The sequence below is a fragment of the Diabrotica undecimpunctata genome, chromosome 6, assembly GCF_040954645.1.
Source record: "Diabrotica undecimpunctata isolate CICGRU chromosome 6, icDiaUnde3, whole genome shotgun sequence".
Classification (NCBI taxonomy): domain Eukaryota; kingdom Metazoa; phylum Arthropoda; class Insecta; order Coleoptera; family Chrysomelidae; genus Diabrotica; species Diabrotica undecimpunctata.
The window spans coordinates 95,689,438-95,711,869 of NC_092808.1; the positions used below are offsets into that span (position 1 = coordinate 95,689,438).

A 22,432-nucleotide genomic window follows, 5' to 3' on the forward strand; every position below is an offset into this window, starting at 1 on the left:
GATAGCTAAATTGTACGAAAGCTTGTAAAAGGCCGCCTTGAACGAGGGCTAGAAGAAAAGCATGCGCTGAGCGACCGCCAATATGGTTTTAGGGCCAAAATGTCCATCATAAATGCGGTCACAGAAGTAACCTCTTTAGTTACGCAGGATACAAAGAGCTGGGTGGCTCTCATCCTGCTTGACGTCAAGAATGCCTTTAATACAGCATCATGGGAAAAAATTATGTCCAGGCTGAGAATATTGGGCGTTAGTAAGTACCTGGTCAACGTAATTGACAGATACTTTAATGACAGGTCCATAAGAGAAAAAGATACCAGCCTGTTTGTCGCAGGGTGTTCCACAGGGTTCAGTACTAGGTCCCATCCTGTGGAATGTCCTGTACGACGGGGTGTTGAGGCTACAGATGCCAAGGGGATGCACTCTTGTAGCTTATGCAGATAATCTCGCACTGGTTGCGAAGCGAGTCAGAAAACGGACATGGCTAATGCGGCTAACACAGTTCTGCGTCGCATTAGTAGGTGGATCAGAGAGAACGATCTACAGCTAGCGCCTCAGAAAACTAAGATGTTAGTTTATAGTGGAAGGTGTGGAGGTTGCACCGGTTAAATCGATTAAATGTCTGGGAGTCTGGTTGTTGGAAGGACTAAGGTTCGAAGTACACATCCAAAAGACGGTAGAGAAGGCGAACCGAAATTTGGAGGCGTTGATACGGCTGATGCCAAACATTGGAGGCCTAGGTAGCACCAAAAGAAAGGTGCTAAATGGAGGTGGTAACCTACGCTGCCCCCGTGTGGTATAGCGTACTAAACACTGCGAAATACGTTAAGCTAAGGGAAACTTCGCAAAAGCAAATGCTGCTCAGGATATCTAGCGCATATGGAACAGTTTCAAATGAGGCTCTATATGTCATTGGAGCGGTGATACCGATCGTTTTGTTGTGCAAAGAGCGAGCGAGGGTATATCTGAGGAGGATGGATGTAAATATAGATGAGAATGAGAGAGAAAGAACGATAGCGCGAACGAATGGGCGAATAATAGCGGAAAGACAAGGTGGACAAAGGAGCTTATTCCCGATCTGAGGCCGTGCTGGGAATGTAAGTTCAGGAAACTGACTACTTCCTGACGCAATTTCTGACCGGACATGGTAATTTTGGCACCTTCACAAATAGAATAGGCAAATCTGCCTCGGCAGACTGTACTGTTTGTGAGGTACCGGACGCTCCCGCCCACATTTTTAACTGCCACAGATGAGCAAATAAGGGAAGAGAAGAAGGGAAGGCGAATGGGCATTACTATGGGCATTACAATTAATCCAGCACTACCCTGGGGTCTTCTGGCCTAGTATCCTACTCGGCCGAAAGATACCAGGGTGTCTTGTTCCGTGACGTAGATGTCCAAAAAAGATTTCGAATTTCTGATAAAATCGGGCTGTATTCATTGGAAGTTTTAAGTTACTATTTAATTTTTAATATGTTTTCAATAAGGCCTCTTCTCTTCGTAGAGTAGGTAGAGGTATGTGGCTAAAGATGTAAAGCCAATATAGTAGAATAGTCTTGATGCAGCTCTAATCATTCTAATTACGATATTTAACTGCATATCCACTATTTTCACATGAACACTATTTAGCCACACCAGTAAACAGCACTCTGCACGAAGAGTAGACCAAACTTAGCATAGATATTCGTAGTGTGTTCGTAGATGCTCCCTGGCTAGTACCATAAAGATTAGTCATAAGTTTATTACTAATACTTATTTTTTGTGCAGTTATTTGTAGATGTTTTAAACTACAGAGTCCTTTTTAAGGTAACCTCTAGATATTTTGCGTAGCGTTGGCAGGGTAGTGCTAAGTTGGCAGCTGTAAAATTCACAAAATCTACACTCATGTTTTGTTGTTTTTGAAAACTTGATTCTATATGTGTAGTTAGACTTAGACCTGATCTGTGCAGCTTCGAAACTGATTTCGATTAGGTCTGGAACCTGCTTATTGGGTTGGGATATTTGTAAGAATTTCTGCACATATCCTGTTATCTCTGATCTTTTATTATTTTTATTTAAATAACATTAAACATGTTAACCAAAGGATTTTGTATCTAGTTGTAAGTGGCTTTTATACGTGTCCAAGTAAGTAGTATTACCACATATTTTTTTACAAGTAAAATTTGCAGGTAAATTCCACAAGCTTAAGACTTTTAGATTTATTATAAATTTAATATTTATAATAAATTTATTATATATATATATATATATATATATATATATATATATATATATATATATATATATATAAATATATACATATATAATTATAATATTTTTAATAGATTTATTATAAATTTAATATATCTATTAGAAAAAATATTACTAACTTTTTAAAATTATGAATATATTAAAAAAAAAATAAGGTGGAACATACCCTCTTAGTAACTCCATGGTTTAAAAAGTAATTCTAATCAAATTTAAGTTTGTTGGTAGGTACTATTTTTGAAATAAAACTGAAATAGGTCAGATATAAATTTATTAGATAATTACAGTATACACCAACTAAATGGTTTGTATTCTTTCATCGGTATTTTAAGCATCATACATTCTCTAGCCATTTTAAGAGCAATCAGGAACATTATCACACTTTTAAATATTTTCCAATAATATTTATGGCAAGTAAAAAAGCAGATAATCCCTTGACATGTAACTTTTCTCCTACACAATATACGTTCTCCTCTGGGACCAATAGATCGAGCGATACAGTCTTCTGGTCCAGTACATCTGTTGTTCACCACCATGACTGAACCTGATGTTTCTGTCTGTTCAGTCTCTTGTTGAGGTTGGTCGTCCGATTCCACGTCTGCCAGATCATCCAACGTTTGATCTTGGTCCTCATCAGACATTGCTATTTTGATAATTATATATTTAGGATACTGTAACAATTAATGAATAAAAATATATTTAAAATAAAAAATGGCCTTGCACTTTAAAATTGGAATAGATACATGTCAAAACATTTTTGACTTTTACACTTATTAGACTAGTGGTTTAGACGGATATTCAACCGGCAAATTAGTCCAGTCGTCAGAAACAAAAATGCCACTGAACCTCTAAAAATCATTCGAACAAGCTGAATTTTGCTGAGAATGTCAATTTTTAGACTCCAAAAAAGATACAAAACAGTTTGCCCTTCTACCCTGGATCATCCCCTAAAACCCCGTCTTAGGGGAGGAAAAACAGAAAACATCGATTTACCAAGAATCTGTACGCCACGCCGTAGAAAAAATATTTCAAACAAGAAATGTAGCTGTAAATTTTGAACAAAAATGTTTATTAAAGTACATTCGTTTAGCAAATTCCCATCTGTAAACAAACGCACGAGTTGATATTCGCCCTCTCATTCGTTAAGAGACTATTAAATATAATTTATTGCCTTAAGCCAGACGAATTTTCATTTTACAGATCCAAACTTCAGACTGTCAGTCTGTTTAAATTCAAATTGTAGCGTGTTGGTTTTTAAGTTAATATATTGTGTGTTATATGTTATAGTTATTGTTAAGTTATTTACTGGTCGTGTTATTTTGTAGAGTCTAGTTTAAGTGTTTAGTATTAAGTTTTATAGTGTGTAGTGAACTTAAAGTATAAAAAAAAAACAAAGTATTTGTTAATCAAAAGTAATAATAGTTTGCGGTAATCACTTTAATAATGGTAAGAGAAACCAATATTTTAATTTATTGATGTTTCGAAAAGTTTTATTTGCTTTTTAGTCCATTTATTCACGGTTTTTGTTGTAAATATTAAAGAACCGCTTGGATTGACATAAAATTTTACGTATACATAGCTAACGGCAAAGAAAAAAGTGATATTGGACCGATGTGTGCTTTTGCCATGGGGGTGAGTTTCACCCTTTCTCGGGTGTGAAAAACGTGCGTTCAAATTAAGTCCAGAATTGAATAAACTGACTAATTCTAAGCAACTTTTATTTTATACAGTTTTTGCACAAAGTCAATACTTATCGAGTTATTTACGAGTGAATATGATCATTTTTCAATAAAAAAAAACCACTAAAGTGCTTGTTTTTTTTTTGTTCTTTCACGATGAAATATTCGATTTAGAATTTAACGAATAAGAACCTACTTTTCATTAGCTACAAATGTGCTTCTGGCTTTATACGTACACCATTTTTTTGCTATTTTATAAGCTATATGTTTGCTAAGAATATTTTTTCGATAAAATACTTACTTTTTGAGTTATTTGCAAAAACCGTCTAAAAACCTTGGTTTTTTTTGTTGTTGAAAAATGAACATATTCACTCGCAAATAACTCGAAAAGTATTGACTCAGTGAAAAAACTCTATAGAACAAAGGTTGCTTAGAATTAGTCAGTTTATCCAATTCCTGACTTATTTTGAAAGTATGTTTGAACATACTGAGAATGGGTGAAACTAACCCCTAGGGCAAAAACACACATCAGCACAATATAACTTTTTTATTTAACATGTTAGCTATGTGTATGCTAAATGTCATGTCAATCCAAACTGTTCTTTGGGGAGGTTTTATCGTAAGTGAATGGAATATTTCTGGACTTGAAAAGGTATACAGAATGCAGTTTCTTAACTTTACCGATATTTTCGATGATGCTGGTTTTATTACAATACATATTAGTTATTTTTCCCTAGGCTATTTTAATATTCTCTCAATCAACTAAGTACATTAAGTTATTGAAGATAAATAGAATAACAAAAATGTCAAGCACTGATACAGCCGATGAACTACTAGATATTGATTTAACCCTCACTCCATCTAAAAAACGATCAGTAAAGGTACATTTTGACGTTAAAACGAAGGAAATGATTATAAATATATTTAAAACTGCAATGCAGGAGAACTCTACAATGTCGAAAAGTGCGATTTCTATTAGAGTAGCAGATAAAACAGGTACTGATATTGTTTCTCCATTATTTATTTTAGAGTGCGCATTTTCACTTTATTTAACAAATATTGTTACTTTTACGGGAACATTGTCGACACCAAAATCAGTTGATAATCGTAAAAGTATTGTTACGATAAATATGACTCATATTTAACCTATAAACATTTTATTATTCTAACAAGTATTTTCTAGTAGGTTCTCCTGTCCGCTAAAAAACCGGTCTAGCATTCCATATTATTCGAGAAGGGTTAGCACAGGTCACCGTCCAGTCGCGGGGACTCCAGAATAACGGCTGTTTTATATATATATATATATATATATATATATATATATATATATATATATATATATATGTATATATATATATATATATATATATATATATATATATATAGAGGACATTTTTTATTTGAAGTTAATCTGAATAATGATATCAAGTCGTCGAATTGTAACGGGAAATAAATTAGTGTAACTAGTCTGAAAATAAATATTGTAAATAAATAATATAAATTAAAGCAGTTTACATTTTAGTACATTTTATTTTATAAAATTTATATTATTAATAATAACAAATGTTTTTGGTTATTTAATCAATATAATTCTAAAATTCCCAATATAATGATGATTACATTTTTCTGATTATTATACCATGTTGACGCCTATGAAAGATCGAGCAGTTCCGTATTGGTTTCAAATTATTGGCTGTGTTAGTAAAATTTGAACTCTAAGGTTGATGTTCTGGAAATTTTAAATAAAAGTGACGTCACTTTATATAAATTGTGACGTGCACGCATTTTTATATGAAAAATACTATATATATATATATATATATATATATATATATATATATATATATATATAGTATATATATGTATATATAGTATAATTATATATATATATATATATATATATATATATATATATATATATATAAATGTAATAAAGACTCTAATAAACTAAGTGTTAGAACATTTTTTTAAATAAATAAAGTTAATAAATTAGACTTTTAAAAATAGTTCAGTATTGTTAACTCGTTAAGAAGAATAATCCATCAATTCTTTTTTCGAAATGAAATACCCACAATAGACAAAGTTCTGAAGGTTGTTAATGAAGATCCGGTTTTGCCTAACTTCAAAAGAACTACTTTTTTAAATGATTGAAAGAAATAAATATTAAGTATCAACGTCTTCAGTGAAACAGCATTTTGATGGACAGGGACGAAATTGTCTTGTGGAGACGAGAATTTCTGATAAAAATTAAGTCCTACAGAAATGAAAACCGCAAAATTTACTACTAAGACGAGACTTGGCTAAACGCTGGTCACACCAAATCTTAAGTATGGGTCGACAATTCTGTAACGTCTTACAAATAAGCATTTTTAGATGGACTTTCTACGGTGTTAAAAAATCCTGCAGATAAATGTTTATACGCTTTTTCACTTCAAGTAAATTTTAAAATAATAAAATTTTCAGGAAAAGGAAAAAGACTAATAATCTGTCACATTGGCAGTGAAGATGGGTTTGTTCCAGAAGGGCTGTGGGTGTTTGAATCAAAAAAAGTGGGGTCTATGAAGAGATGGACGGGAAATCTTTCCAGAAATTGGTTGAAAAATATACTGCCCCGATTAGAAGACAACTCCTTCATCGTATTGGACAACGCGTCTTATCATTCCATTAAATTGGAAAAAATTACAACTACTGCTTCTAGAAAAGCTGACATCCAAGCGTAGCTGAAATAAAAAAAATATAGGGTTTGAGGACTCCATGTTAAAAGTGCAACTGCTGGCTATCGTTTATCAACATATAATAAATATATCATTAATGAGATGACAAAAAGCCAAAACCAAGTAGTGGCAAGGCTTCCCACATACCATTGTGAGCTCAATCCGATTGAGCTCATCTGGGCAGAAGTAAAAAATTATGTAGCAGCCAAAAACACTACTTTTAAATTTGCAGATATGAAAAATATTTTTATGATGCAATAAACAATATTAGTTAAACTACGTGGCAGAAATGTGTGCAACACGTTTAACAAAAAGTCGAGTCCAAAATGTGGAAGTTGCACAATATAATAAAGAACCATATCGAACCCATAATAATAAATCCAGACGAAGACAGCGGCGCATGTAGCTCCTAATTTAAATGGTATTTTTTTATGCTTTGATAAACTTATGACAATGCTGCTTTATTCAGAATGTTCACTTTGTTATGTCATCATCAATCAGCCAATCCCGTCCACTGCTGGACATAGGCTTCCCCCAGTTCTTTCCAGTGTTCTCTACACTGGGCCGCTTGTAGCCAGTTTCCCACTACTCTTTTTATGTCGTCGGTCCATCTAGTCGGTGGTCGTCCTCGGCTTCTTTTATAATTTCTGGGCCTCCATTCCATAATTCGTCTTGTCCATCGTCCATCTTGTGTTCTGGACATACATCCATACATTCTGGAGAGATACATAACTTTGTTATGTATCTCTCAGTTAATGAGTATTTTATTTTAGCACATTTTTCTTCAATGGAACATTAAATTTTGCTCACAATGATTAAATTTCAAGAAATTCTCACACTAATAGTTTCAAAAGTGAATATTTTTAAAAATCATATGATATACCTCAGTATGACCCTGTTTGGCGTTCACGTGCGTTTGTTAACAATTGGGAATATATAAAATGCATGCAGTTTCGAACTTTCTTATGTAGAATGAACCGTTCTCAACACTTGAAGCGACCGGCGATTTTCAATGTCAGTTCAGCGTGCGAAATCAGTTTTTTAAATAAAATTTGTATCACCTCGATGATGAAAATTCGATATCTTTTGATCAGAGTGTCCTTTCGACAAAAATCGAAATGCGTTATAAAGGTGAAGAATGCAGATTTCGTATCTTATTCTTCTTCAAGTGCCATCTCCGCGACGGAGGTCGGCAATCATCATAGCCATTCGGACTTTTGACACGGCTGCTCTGAAAAGCTCATTTGATGTACATTCGTACCACCCTCTCAGGTTGCGCAGCCATGACATTTTACGCCTCCCTATGCTTCTCTTTCTTTGGATCTTTCCCTGCATAATCAGTTGAGATTTCGTATAACAAAAGCCAAAAAAAAAAGATTAGACATTGTCAACAGAAATTCCATAATGACGGGTCAATGGATGTGATAAATTTTATTAATTTCGCGGGAATCGTCAAAAATGTCAAAAATCGCGCAACGTTTATTTGTTTAATACCTTTATAGAAACTGACTTTATTTGCGACAAAAATTGCATATTTATAAAAGCTGCACTCTTTACTTTTAAAATTCATTTTTATTTTTGTCGATAGTTTTAATTTGAGTTTTATTCGCTTTTGAATATTTAGCAATTTTATAGGCATGAATATTTCTTGCCTTATTAAGGCATTTTTTTTGTTAAAAAATGACTGATTTTACAACATTTTCAACATAGTTTGGGTAGATTACGATATTCTTTTAAAAACTTGTATTACAGATCAATAACTGACAAAAATTTTTCTAAAAAATGTGATTTTGTTATGTTCTGCTGTGTTTATTCAACTATCCGCTATCTCGTTAATTTTTTTTTAAACATATTTTACATAAACCCTTTAAGGGTATTGTCACAATTCCGGCAAAGTGCCCGTCTACAGAATCTGTTACGTTAAGCAGAATTTTGATTATTTCATGCCCCTTTTAGGGTAAGATCATTATTTTTGTACCTTTTGTTTTTCCACATATTTTATTTTTATATTTTCTCCCATTTTGTATTCTTTTTGCATATTTAAACTACTAAATGTTCATTTGATTGCACATTTCAACACAGTTAATCCGTCGCAAAGAGAACTTAAGTTAGTTAAGACCGTTTTCATGTTTTTTATGTGTATATAGTTTAAGATTTTTTTATTTGTATATACTTTATGATATTTGATATATTAAATATATTTCTGATATAGTAAAATTTATCATTTTTTATTTTATATTTGGACTCTCTTTGTTTTTTAGTATTCCATTTCTGTTTGTTTTGCGATTCAAATATTTAAAAATAGTGGTGCTTTTTTTGAAGAGTTATTCTCTTTCTTGTTATTTTTGCTGTTTTGTGTCCATCTTTCTTGTGTTTCTCACCTCTATGAACGACCCCGTCCATAATCCACTGTCACCTCGGGGGAACAATTAAGGGTCTAACCACCTTCTGATATCCCCGGGTGCTCTGTAGAGGGCTTCGAATATACTGTCGAGAGCTCCTCTACTTAAGTCCATTTTCGGGTTATGGACTTGGAAAATATTTATCTTCGGTGTCTTGCCTTGAAAAAGGCAAGATATTTCTTACATGACAATTTCTTCGTCGAAATAAAAACACCAAGTTAAGTTGAAACAATTCTCAGCCACAGAGTATGGAAAATAAATGCAGGAAGCAGAGCCACGAGAGCACTAAGCTCTCGGAGAGCCCGTGAGGGACTGACCTGGCTGACCTGAAAATCGCCAATATTTATATGCGCTGTTCGAGCGATAAATAGGGATTTCCAGGTCAAGAGCCAATGGGAAAATTCGAGGCGGGACGATGCGCATCGCAATGCGCACTAGTCCACAGACTATGACATTCGATGACACCACCAGGACTAAGCAATAGTGTCTTCAAGTCACATAGTGTATCAGCGCTCTAAGTTTGCTTTTTAGTAATTTAGTTCACTAGGTATAAATATAGCACAAAATTAAATAAATTATTATAAATATATATAATTTTAAATTATCTTCGTTTTCCAATCCCACGAATCACCTGCCATTAGGGGTATTTCTTATCTAAGTTTGGTTTAACCCTACAATGCATGATTTTTTGAATTTATTTCAAAAAAAATATTTTTGGTTAGGTATTAGTGCTGTGAATGGGTAAAAAATATTTAAAAAAATCTGTTGCTTTTTTATTATATATTTTTTTAATGTATCACATATGCTACAACATGCACTTAGGATACAACAAAAAGGAAAAATAATCTTAACCTTACAATGTATCATGTAGCATATCTGTTACGCATAAAATATTAATGAGTTCCATTTTCATTAACAGTTTATTGATGGAAGTTACCAAAACAATTTTTATTTTTATTCAAACATAGGTGAACTTTGCATTTTTCACAAAAAATAAAAGAAAATCCTTTGCAGCCGGGTATTTTACATCGTTGCCTTGTATTACTCCAGTTCGGAATGTGACCAAAGTTGTCAGTTCTTACATCTTTTGGAGGAATTGCGGTTGAAGATGATTTTTTCTTTTTCTGTTCTAAATTTCGGTCAAGTCAAGAAGATGACCTTCTCCTCTTTTTTGAACCACTCTGCCCAACGTTGCACAGACAATTGGCGATTTCAGCACGAAATTTTTCCATTGACATTGTGGCTGTGTTTCCTATTTGCCTCTCTACCCTTTTATAGAGTAGCCATGCGTTGATGATGGTAATGTCAACTAAATGATAAAAAATTCTGCAGTACTATTTTCTGGTTCTCATTGAGATTTTGTAACGCCCTAAAATACTATTTAAAAGATCCACTCCGCCCATATGTTTGTTATATTCTAACACTAAGTTTGTACATGGTACTTTCACTCTTTTTTATCAAACCTTTTCACTTCTTGAACTGGGGAAGAACCCGTGTATGTAGAAAGTAATGTGACTGCTTAATTATCCAGCCATAAAACTGAGACAAACGGAGCATTTTGAAAAGAAGTTACATATTCTTCGAAAAAAACCTCGCAGTTTTTTTTTAAAACAGTATCACTAGAAAATTTGTAGTTGGGCAAACGATTCCTTCTCACTGTTCCTAACGAAAGAATGCCATTTGAGAATAAATATGACATCAGAGGAATTCCTGTATAACAATTATCAAAATAGACAATGTAATTGCAGTTTTTGAGAATTGACCGGCACAAGCGTATAATAACGTTTGCGATGAGCCAAGGTCAGGCTCATTTGGAAAACTGTACTTCTCAGAATATTCTTGGCCCAAGTATATTTCAAATTGGTACGCATATCACGTAACACCAGATAAAACAAATAATTTATAGCCCCATTTGTGAGGCTTTAGTGGCATGTACTGTTTCATGCAGTGTCGGACCTTTGTTGCACATATTTGCTCATCCACAGATAGGCACTTTTCAAATGGAACAGTTTGGAATGTTTTGTTCAAGAAGTCAATAACTGGCCGCAATTTATGCAGACGATTATGATCCGCATTATCTTTAGGAAGCATTTTCGTGTTATCATTGAAGTGTAGCATTTCACGAATTTTTTCAAATCGATTGATACTCATCGTGTTTTTTATTCTTTCAAATACATATTCCTCGGACCAGTATCTTCTGATATTTGACATATTTATATATATATATATATATATATATATATATATATATATATATATATATATATATATATTTATAAATATATATATATATATATATATATATATATATATATATATATATATATATATATATATATATTTGTTTAAAAGTTGCTTGCTTCCAGCAAATAGATTTGAATGCGTCTTTATCCAGTTTACCTAAATATTATATTTTCTTCTGTGCCGTTCGCGTCTTCATTCTCAGTTATTATTTCGTCGACAAGATCTGCCTCATTATTATTTTCAACATTCGAATTGGTTAGTTCTACATCATCTAGTTCATGCTCAAAAATAATTGTATTTTTGAAAATAATTGAGTATTTTCAATGTCCAAATTGGCGTAATCCACAGGATCTTGAAACTATTGAGCAGCCCATTCTGAGCAATTATCAACGTTTTCACTTAAATTATTTTCGTCCAATTCTTCCAGATCATCGTCACTTTCAAGAAAAGATTCTGCCAACTTTTTCAACTCCTGGTTTGTCAAAGGTTTTCGAAAATCCCTTTTTTTGTGCAGCGCCCTGAGATTAAAAAAAAGCATAACATGCATGTTGTAGCATATTTGCTACATTTTATTAGAATACCCGGTAATTTATTTTTATGAACTCTGGATACGCACTGATATAACAAATAGTTTGAATACTTACCTAATTTACCAAATTTATCGAGTTTTTCTGCCAAAACTGCTCCAAATGTTCAAATAAACACAAATTTACTACGTCAGACATACACACCAACGGTTCGGTGCACCAACCACCAAAACAACACAGCTGACATTAAGGCTGTTTTATCGGTGCACCAAAACCTAGGGACAGTGTTTTCTCTGTTATTTACCGACAAAATGTCTCGAAATTTTTACAAGTTATTCAAAATTATGTTGCCTTTAAAATGATGGTTTTACTTTTTTTATTTTTTTGAAACTTCTGTTGAAAAATTGGATTATACTGTTTAACGTTCTATTATAACCAAACTTTTTACGCCCATCACTTGAAAGAGTTTTTTTTCCTGTAATCGTTGATTTTTGTTTCACCTTTCTGTGTCCAGTACTAATCGAGAAAAGCGTGTTCCAACTTTGAAGAAAATGGCTAAAAAATACTAAAATCTAATAGTGAAACGTGTTACTCATCATTGGCGCTTAGTTTCATCGTTATCGCCTTCGTGACGTCAAATCTCATAAACGTACGGTCAGTTAGTTCGTGTTAAAACTAATTTGAATGGAGAATAATGTATTTGTTGTCATTAAACTACCCGTCGGCCGGCGGCACTGAGTAAGGATGGTCTGGCGTAAGCAGTGTAGAAAAGTAAGTGATACGCCCATTTCAAATCGCAGTGTGCTTGAACTGCTAAAACAGCCTTAAGAATTAAAATTCTGTACATGCTGCGCCATCTATTGCCAGCAAAGCGAAACCCGATTTAAAGTGTGCATATAATATGCTATACTATGCATTTAGGTGTATCATAAAACATTTAATGAAAATGGAACTCTTCAATATTTTATATGTAGCAGATATGCTACATGATGCATTGTAGTGTTAAGAACCCTTAATTTTACGTCTAATATTTGAGACCGTCTATAGGTATTACGCTTAGGTACATTCATTTGCATTTGCTAGAGAGGCTTTCCATTAGGTACCTAGGGACTGATTATAATCATGTCGATGATAATAAACAAAAATAAATCAAACAGTGGCATTTATAGAAACAGAAATAAAAAAAAAAAAATATAAAGAATAAAAATGAGAAAATTAAAATAACCGGATAATTCGTATCAAGGGCAAAAAATAAAATATTTTGGGAAGATATATATTTTTGTTATCTTTGACAATACACGAGTAAAAAATTCAGTTAGATGTTAAGTATCAAAATCATTATGAATATTCAAAGGTAAACATAAAATTTGTGACGACATTGTAACAATTTCATGTCTTGCTAATAAAAAATTTCAATTTTCACGTCAAGATAATTTTTATTTATTTTTAAGTATATACAGTACTATTCATACTTGTATAATTTACAAATATGTAAGGTATTATGTCTTTCAGAACTAATTGACCCAAGTAGAATATAAAGGGTGTCCGAGATGATAAAATTCTCCTAGAAAGTCCTTTTTTTTATTCATGGTTTTTATACGATAAGAGATTTAAGATTTAATCTATTAACAAAAGAGAATAAAAATATGTTTGTATTTACATAGTTTGCCCAATCTTAAATATTTAACGGCTGATAAGAGATAATTTTGACATAAGTAATAGAGAAATCACATGAACAAAATAACGTTTTTATACAGCTATTAATATATGCAATATTAAATTTACTAAAGAGAAGCCAAATAGAGTCTCAAAAGATTTAAGCCATTTAAAACATGTATGCGGACACCACTATTTCCAAAAAACTTATTGGAATAAAAAGTGGCATTAGACAAGAAGAGTCGCTATCTCCAAAACTATTTCGAAAGAACAAATTAGTATTTAAAGGTCGTAACTAGTTGTTTCCATATATTTGATACCATAACTAGTAGACGAGGAAAGAAAGCACTAACTCTACCAACTTTTCGCGGCAAGATGAATCGACATGAAACTTTTTGCATTCGATTTGGGAAAGTATTAAGAAACTTTGTGAACAAAATTCATGGTGTTAACATCAAAACTGCATCTTGTGCATAAGAAAAATGTATTTCCAAAGCGCATAAAACGCTCTGGTGCCCAGAGTGGACCTCAGACCTCTCCTGGAGTATGTTAATTTCATTTTAAATCAGTCGATAGTCATAACTCGTGTGTTTTCGATGTCGTTGAATACAAATATCATAACGAAGATGGCATTCGAGCTGCATAGTGACCCAGGTGCAACTTGTTTCCTAGAGTTTTATGGTATTTTTCTTCGAAATGAGTCAAGTCATTACTCGGGAGATTTTGGTGTTACTGAACAAGAATAATACGACGACGATGAACTCCATGGTATCTAGAGCACAGCATAGACCTCATTTCCTGAAGTTTTTTGTTGATTTGGTATTTAAGATATTTATTACCATGAAATTCCTAGAGACAAGGTTACTCTGGGCACCAGATACCTTGGAGACCAGCGCCGTTGTAATTTTCGCGATCAACGACCCCATAAACCCCCCGAGTAATGACTTTTGACTGATTTCGAATGAAAATAACATAAACCTCCGGAAGACGAGGCCCATCCTCCTCTAGGTAGCTTGAGAACCATCGCCGTCATATTATTCGTATTCAGCGACCTCGAAAACCCCTCGAGTAATGACTTTCGACTGATTTCGAATAGAAATAACATAATACTCCAGGAAACAAGGTTCACTCTGGGTACCAGGTAGCTCGAGGACTATCGTCGTTACCATATTCGTGTTCAGTGACCTCGAAAACCCCCGAGTACTGACTGTCGACTGATTAATAATGAAATTACCATACTCCAGGAGACGAAGTCTATCCTGGGCACCAGGTAGATCAAGGACCATCGTCGTTATCATATTCGTATTCAGCGACCTCTAAAAACCCCGAGTAACAAAATTGAACTTATTCCAGTGAATATTTTTTAAGTTGTAAAATTTCATTTTACATAAGTTGTAAACTTTCTTGACACTTTCCCCAATCGAATGCAAAAAGTTGCAAAGCGATTCATCTTGCTCTGGCAAATTGGTAGGTTTAGTACTTTTTAGTGCTTTATTTCCTCGCCTGTAGACCTATTAGTATATGATTTAGTGCGCCAAACTCTGGCAAATTGGATAGAATTAGATATTTAGATATAATTAAATCAAATAACAGAATAAAAAATATATTTTTTTCTAATGTTCACAAAATCGCGATGGTTTCTCAATGAAAACTTTCTTATTAGAACAATACTCCGATAGGGGCTGCACGACCTTGACGTAGGTTCGGAGACTTAAGCTGACTGTTCAGTTAGGGCTGTAGTCTGGCGTAGGAAGTGGAACAAGTATGTGTGTGTGAATGAATGGGATCTCCCTAATAAGGAGGAAATCCAAGATTTCCCGCAGGCTTCCAGGCTACAAAAAAGCGCTCTCAAAGGACCCACATCAGCATGTCGGCATATTAACGAAGGAAGATGGAAACAAAACTTCCAACCTTTGCGAAAGTGCTGAGATCCTGATGAAAACACACTTCCCCAGTTCTAATGCCTCAACAGCACCAAAGTGGATGGAAGAAGCAATCATACCCTCAATAAACGACTGGCATCTCGCCAGAACAATGAGTAATGAGGAAAAGGTAAAATGGGCCATATTGTGCTTCACCCCTTTCAAATCACCAGGGCCTGACGGCATATATCCAGCCCTACTCCGATGGGGACTAGATATCCTTCTGCCGCACCTTGTAGAAATATTCAGAGCCTCTTTGGCTCTGATATATATTCCTCGGAAGTTAAGAGAGGTACGTGTGGTCTTCATACCAAAACCAGGTAGGATGGACTACGCCCTACCAAGGGCTTTCCGACCAATTAGCCTAACATCCTTTCTGTTGAAAACGATGGAAAGGCTATGCGATAGGTACATAAGGGATGAAGTTCTGGTCCGTAACCCACTTCACCCAAATCAGCATGCATATATTTCGGGAAGATCTACCGATTCTGCACTGCATCATTAGTGGGAAGAATTGAAATATCTCTGGACAATAAAGAATCCACCCTAAGTCTATTCATAGACATTGAGGGAGCGTTTGATAAAACCACATTCCCAACCATCACCCAACAGCTCAACGTCAGGAATGTTCTCCTGGCCGTACGCGAATGGATATTTAGTATACTCTCTAATAAATTAATAAGCATAAATGTAGAAGACGTTTCTGTTAGAGGCATGGTTACGAGGTGGTGTCCACAGGGAGGGGTGCTATCACCACTCATCTGGAACATAGTTTTAGGTACCCTCGTTGGCCAACTCAGCAGCAACGGGTTCTACACAATAGCCTATGCAGATGATATTGCTGTCCTGCAAAGAGGTAAGTTTGAGAACACACTATGTGAGAGATTACAAGTTGCTTTCCGATTAATAGAAACATAGTGCAGGGAACACCCACTATCTATAAATTCTAAGAAAACAGAGATGGTCCTCTTTACCAGGAAAAGAAGAATCACGGGCTTAATACCCCCAAGAATTCTAAACTACAGACAATTTTTCTGACGAGGTGAAGTACCTGGGTATTACCCTTGACAGGAAGTTAACATGGAACTCACACTTAGATGATAGAGCCTAAAGAGCATATATTGCCTATGAGCAGTGTCGACAAACAGTCGGACGCACCTGGGGCCTTTCGCCCAGGGTGATCGCCTGGGTCCACACTGCTGTCATTAGGCCAATACTAACTTACGGAGCTATTGCTTGGGTACCAAAAGTGCTACAGGCAACAACGATTAACAAACTAAACCATATTCAGCGGATGGCTTGCATAAATATAACAGGTGCCATGAAAACAACACCAACTGCTGCAATGGAGTTGATCATTGGCATCACACCTCCAGATATATATGTCAAAGAGGTGGCGCTGGTGGCAATGATGCGACTGCGTTCAGCTGGTGCAAACCTTGATGTAGGAATGGGACAATGGGACCTTGATGTAGGAATGGGACGATTGAAATGAAATCGAAACAAGACAGTATAGGGAGACAAACGTGGCAAATGCCTATTGCATATACACCGATGGCTCCAAAATAAAAGGAGGCGCAGGATGCGGGATATACTCCAGATCACTGAACCTAAGAATAAAGTGGGGTATGGGCAAAAATGCCAGCGTAGTTCAGACAGAACTGGCTGGTGTCTTCATAGCCGAAAAAGAGATAACCCAAAAAGGTATAGCAGGGAAAACTATAATATTCTGCACATATAGCAGACAAGCGCTACTAACCTTGAATAGACCACGTGTCACATCAGGGTTAGTAATGGAGTGTCACGAGTCACTAACTCAAGCTTCGGATGGTAATACCATCATCCTCAGCTGGGTTAAAGTACACGATAGGAATAAAGGCAACCGCATTGCTGACCAATTGGCTAGGAAGGCCTAAGACTCTTAGGACTTGGGAATCTTTTTGGTTGGTCAACTACAACAATCGCGGAAATTGTCAAATGCCACTCCCATACGCAAACCGTAAAAAGATGGGAAGAAGGGTAAGGATGTAAATTTGACTGTAGAGCGTGTCCTATGTGAATGCCCGGAGTTATCGTTAATACAAGAGTACGCGTTCGGTGAGTCCTGGCCCACACCTGCCCACATAAGGGAGATGTCTCCTGGTGACTTGTCCACCTTCCTAGAAATGGCAGGATGGACAATGAGCTACTTTATAGATACAGATAGAACCATATCATATATTGTAACGTTTTTATGTGGTTTCAGAGATTAAGTGAAGTATAACGTGGTTTAACTAACTTTATTTGACTCTCCGCGCCAGTACAGAACAGCGATACCAGTTTGTTCTGTCTCTCTTTTTTTCACAAACCGGATCAGGCAGTTTTTGATGGCCCGGTTAGGTTTCTCTACCATGCCGTCGCCCCTGGTCGGAGTGAAGCAGAAGTGGAACCCATTGTTGGGAAACGACATTCTCAAGCAGGGCCTCACCAATTTTAATTACTGTTGAAGGAAGACTGTCAGTCGACGTTGAAGCACCAATCCACAATTGTAACACGTTGGCCGCCCGTGTCGTTTTTGTTTCCAAGAATTAGCTATTGGGCCGAGATATTTCTCAAATTGGGTAGTTAACATCCGGGGCAGCGTATTTAGATAATCTTTTCCTACTTAGGCAACACCTCTTACTTAATAGACTGCGTTGGTGGCGGAACACATTCTTCACAGCTTCATACTCTAAGGCTGCGACAATGGCGTCTTTCAATATTTGGTAGCGTTCTCATAGTTCTTTTGTGCGCCCTCTGGGATATTTTGGAGGATTTCGACAGTTTTACCTCGTGCTTATAGGCGAGTTGCTGCCTTCTGTTAATTTTCCCATCCATTATTTTATGTAGCGGCTCCGAATTGCCTTCTTTGCACTGGCCAGGAAGTCTCGCCGTTAAATGTAGGAGGCTTAATTGACACTAGAACGAATTGCTTCTGGATTACCTTTAACTCTCGATTCCTTGGTCTGTTCAATTTCTCTGTGCATATTTTTAAGAGTTCTCCTTACCTCATCATATCTTTTCTCTACTAGACCTCTTTTTACTTCAATTTCTTTCTTCGATTTTTTTCATATCTTCTTGACTCATTTTTGAGGAATCTATTTCTGATATGACTCACTAGCAACTCTGTCTTCCTGCCGATGTCTCTCTTTAGCTTCCTTTTCTTTCTGTATATCTCTAATTTCTTTCATTTTGGTTTCGTTTCTTGTTTTGACCATTCAAATTCTTGAAGCTTCTTTCGAAATAATAAGCTAATACGAATATATAAATTAGTAGTATAATAATCACTTCTCCCTGTATAAAAATTAGCTCCCCTTTATAAATAAAACTTCGCATTTGTATTTTTCTTTATTGTTAAAGTCATGTATACACTATTACATTTGGTTATCATTTTAGCATTCACCTTCGGTAAGTTTTTATATTTACACTGTTCTAATATGTACAATTAACTTTCTTTTTGTCTGCTACTCTACCAATCTAGTTCTCTTTGTCTTATTCGTCTAAGTCGCATACTTTGCACACAGTTTTTTTTTTTCATTTCTGATTCTGCACTGAAGATATCAGATATCTTATCTGGTGTCGTGATCTTATCGATCTTTATATGTTTTAAGTTATTTGTCGTAATTCTAAAGTATTTTCCACCTAAGAAGACCGCTTTGTAATTAAATGTTGGTAACTTTATTACTAGCGAACCAGATAAGCAGCGATATATTTTACACTACCTTTATGAATAACATTTTATACTGCTATGTTGTTTCAATCAGCACTGCTCAACAAGTTATCGTTTATTGGTTTTAATATTTTATTGCAATAGTACGAGTACGGAATATTTATTTAAACAGTGAATTTATTACATGTTAATTTTTTTTTAATTTCTTCTGACGTATCGTACCATGTAGGTTTACCCAATAATCAAAGTTATGCCTTTACAAGAACATAATTTTTGAAAAATAAGGAGTACCATGTGTCATAATTGTAATCTCCTTTATACACACTTTAAAAATTAGTTTAGTAATGTATTTCTTAAATCCACACAATCATTGAAAAATGATTTTTTTTTATTTATTTACGCTGTAACCACCAGGGTTATTAGCGTCCTAAAAAATATAATACAGGTAAAGTTAGAAAAAATTACAATAATTGATACAGTCCTGAGTCTTTAGAATAACTTATTGTGTTTTTAATGTTCATGTTTTTTCCTAGGGCTTCCTTTATATTATTTGGGGTAATGTGCTTCTTTCTTGCTGCTTCATATGCTTTGCACTGAGTTAGTATATGCTTCACGGAGAGTGTTACTTGACAATTTTCACACATTGGCGGCACAGTTCGCGTAAAGAGGTGTTTATGTGTAAAGTTACTGTGTCCTAGTCGCAAACATGTTATTCTCACTTGGTCGTGTCTATTCGCTGTGGGTTGGAGCCACGGTTTCACTAATTGTTTGATTTTCTTGAGTTTATTTTGTGATGCACTCCACTTATTTTGCCACGCACTTAACACTTTATATTTTATTTCTGACTTGAAGTCATCTGAAGAAACCTCATTAATAAGAATGGAGTCCTGGCTGAAGGATGTTAAGCGGGCTAGTTCATCTGCTTCTTCATTTCCTTGTAAACCTGAATGTGATGGAACAAACATGAAGTCAACAGTGATCTTATTATTATTTAGAATCTCTATTTCTGATTTGATATGTGAGGCAATTGGATTATTGGTATATAAACGTTTGATAGTGGGAAGTGAGCTTAGTGAATCGGTTATTATGAGAGACGAGGACTGTTTCGACTCTTTTATGTGGATAAGTACTTGTAATATTGCAAACAACTCTGCAGTGTATGACGAAGTAATGGATTGAATTTAAATTTTAAGGATGTATTGGGTGTGTGGATGGCTGCACCAACACCGTCTGAAGATTTGGATGCGTCAGTGTATATCTTATAGTGATTTTTATAAGTTTCCATTTCTATTAAGAATGATTGTTTGATCAGGGCTGTTATAGTCTCACGTTTTTTATATATACTAAGGTTAGTATTAATCTTGGAAATTGGTATTAACCAAGGTGGAGAAGTTAGGAAATTTGTTGGGAGAATTTCAGGAAATTCAAGATGTAACTTTCGTAAAATGGTGGATCTAGTCTTGTTGTAGAGAAAGTGTCTTGAAATCGATCTGTGAACGTATTGGTATAAGTAGCATGTTCTTTATTACTAGCTATTTTAGAAGCAAATGAGAGAGAAAGGTATTTGCATCGTAAACTTAGGGGTGGTTCTCCTGTTAAGCATTGTAAACTTTCAACTGGTGTCGTTCGAAACGCACCTGTAGCTATTCTTAGAGCTGTGTTTTGAACAGTTTCTAAGGTTTTCAATGCTGATACTTTGTGTGATGAATAAACTATCGCACCATAGTCGAGTTTGGATCTAACTAAAGATTTATATACATGTAATAGTGTATTTTGATCTGCTCCCCAGTTTTTGCTGGAAATAGTTTTCATAAAATTTAGTCCTGCTTGGCATGATTTTTTAAGTTCTTCTGTATGTTTTTCCAGGAGAACTTTTGGGCGAAAACCATACCTAAAAATCTGATATTATTTGTGAAACTGAGGGTTTGATTATATAGCTTCAGATGTGGAGTTAGAGTGTTATGTTTTCGTGTGAATAAAATACATTTAGTTTTTGTCGATGAAAATTGTAATCCGATAGTCCTAGACCATGATTCTAACTGATTGATTGTTGTAAATGTTTTTGAATAGATTTTTCCTTTGGCAAATAAAACTAAGTCATCAGCGTATAATCTTCCTTTAACAATCGGTGAGCATTGTTGAAGTATGTCGTTTATGGCTATTAGAAAAAGGGTTGAGCTTATAACTGATCCTTGTGGTACTCCGTTCTCTTGAATTTTTTTATCTGAGTTAACGTTGTCTGATCGAACTATTAAACTGCGAGGTTGAAGAAAATTGGAAACAAATTTTGACATATTGCCTCTAATATTTCAATTATGCAATTTTGATATGGTATTGTATCGCCAGACAGTATCATAAGCTTTATTAATATCAAAAAAACTGCGATACAATATTGCTTATTTGCAAATGCTTCATGTATTCCTGACTCTAAGTCTGTTAGGTTATCCATAGTGGATCTATTTTGCCTAAATCCAATTTGTTGTGGAATAAGGAGATTTTGTTGTTCTAAATACCATCTCAGCCTTTTATTTACCATTTTCTCTAACAATTTACATATAATATTGGTTAAAGATATTGGTCGATATGATTCAGGTGATGTCAGGGATTTCTCAGGTTTAAAAATTGGTAGTATTATTGCTTCGGACCAAGATGATGGGAAAACCTGGTTACTCCAGATAAAATTATAAAGGTCTAGTAATAAATTTTTCCCATTGTCTGGTAGATGTAGTAGAAATGCTAAGGGGATACCGTCGGATCCTGGACTTGAATATTTGGAAGAGTTTAAGGCTTCAGCAAATTCTATGAAGGAAAAAGGAACGTTAAGGTTGTGAATATCATGTTTGTCGACTCCCAATATGTATTTTTCTACGTTGTTTTTATGTATTTTAAAATTATCAGTGTACTTTTCATCACTGGAATTTAATTCTTATTGGACTGCTAACATACCTACTATTTCTTTTCTATCACTAATTATTTTGTTATTTTTTGCTAGAAAAGGAATCTTATATGATTGGCTTTTGCCAGAGATTTTCCTTAAGTTTCTCCAAACTATACTTATGCTTGAAGAGGTATTACAGATGAGATGAATTTTTTCCAGGATTCTTTTCTATTCTTTTTTAGAATATATCTTGCCTCAGCTCTTCGTTTTTTGTAGCCCGTTATGTTTTCGTCTGTTTTATGATGCTTTAGTCTATTGAAAGCTTTCTTATACGCTCTTCTAGCTTGGCTGCATTCAGGTGGCCGCATTCATCCACCACGGAAGAGGTTTATGTTTCTTTAAAATGTTTGTTTTTCTTACATACGTCTCTGCGGCTGCTGTGATGGTTTGTAAAAATGTACTTAAAAACTTGTCAATG

The 22,432-nt window shown here is 34.7% G+C and overlaps 1 protein-coding gene and 1 long non-coding RNA gene across 2 annotated transcripts in view; one reads left to right on the plus strand and one right to left on the minus strand.

Annotated features, from left to right (window-relative positions):
* Positions 1–2,498: 2,498 nt before the first annotated feature.
* Positions 2,499–22,432, minus strand: part of LOC140443596 (uncharacterized) — a 33,025-nt gene continuing 13,091 nt past the window's right edge. The window contains exon 2 of the long non-coding RNA XR_011951240.1: positions 2,499–2,915. This is a non-coding gene — a long non-coding RNA (uncharacterized lncRNA). The remainder of the gene's footprint in view (positions 2,916–22,432) is intronic.
* Positions 18,751–22,432, plus strand: part of LOC140442731 (CLIP domain-containing serine protease B4-like) — a 31,137-nt gene continuing 27,455 nt past the window's right edge. Inside the window, exon 1 of the mRNA XM_072533712.1 lies at positions 18,751–18,814. Coding sequence (XP_072389813.1) covers positions 18,769–18,814 — 46 coding nt within the window. The 5' untranslated portion in view covers positions 18,751–18,768. The remainder of the gene's footprint in view (positions 18,815–22,432) is intronic.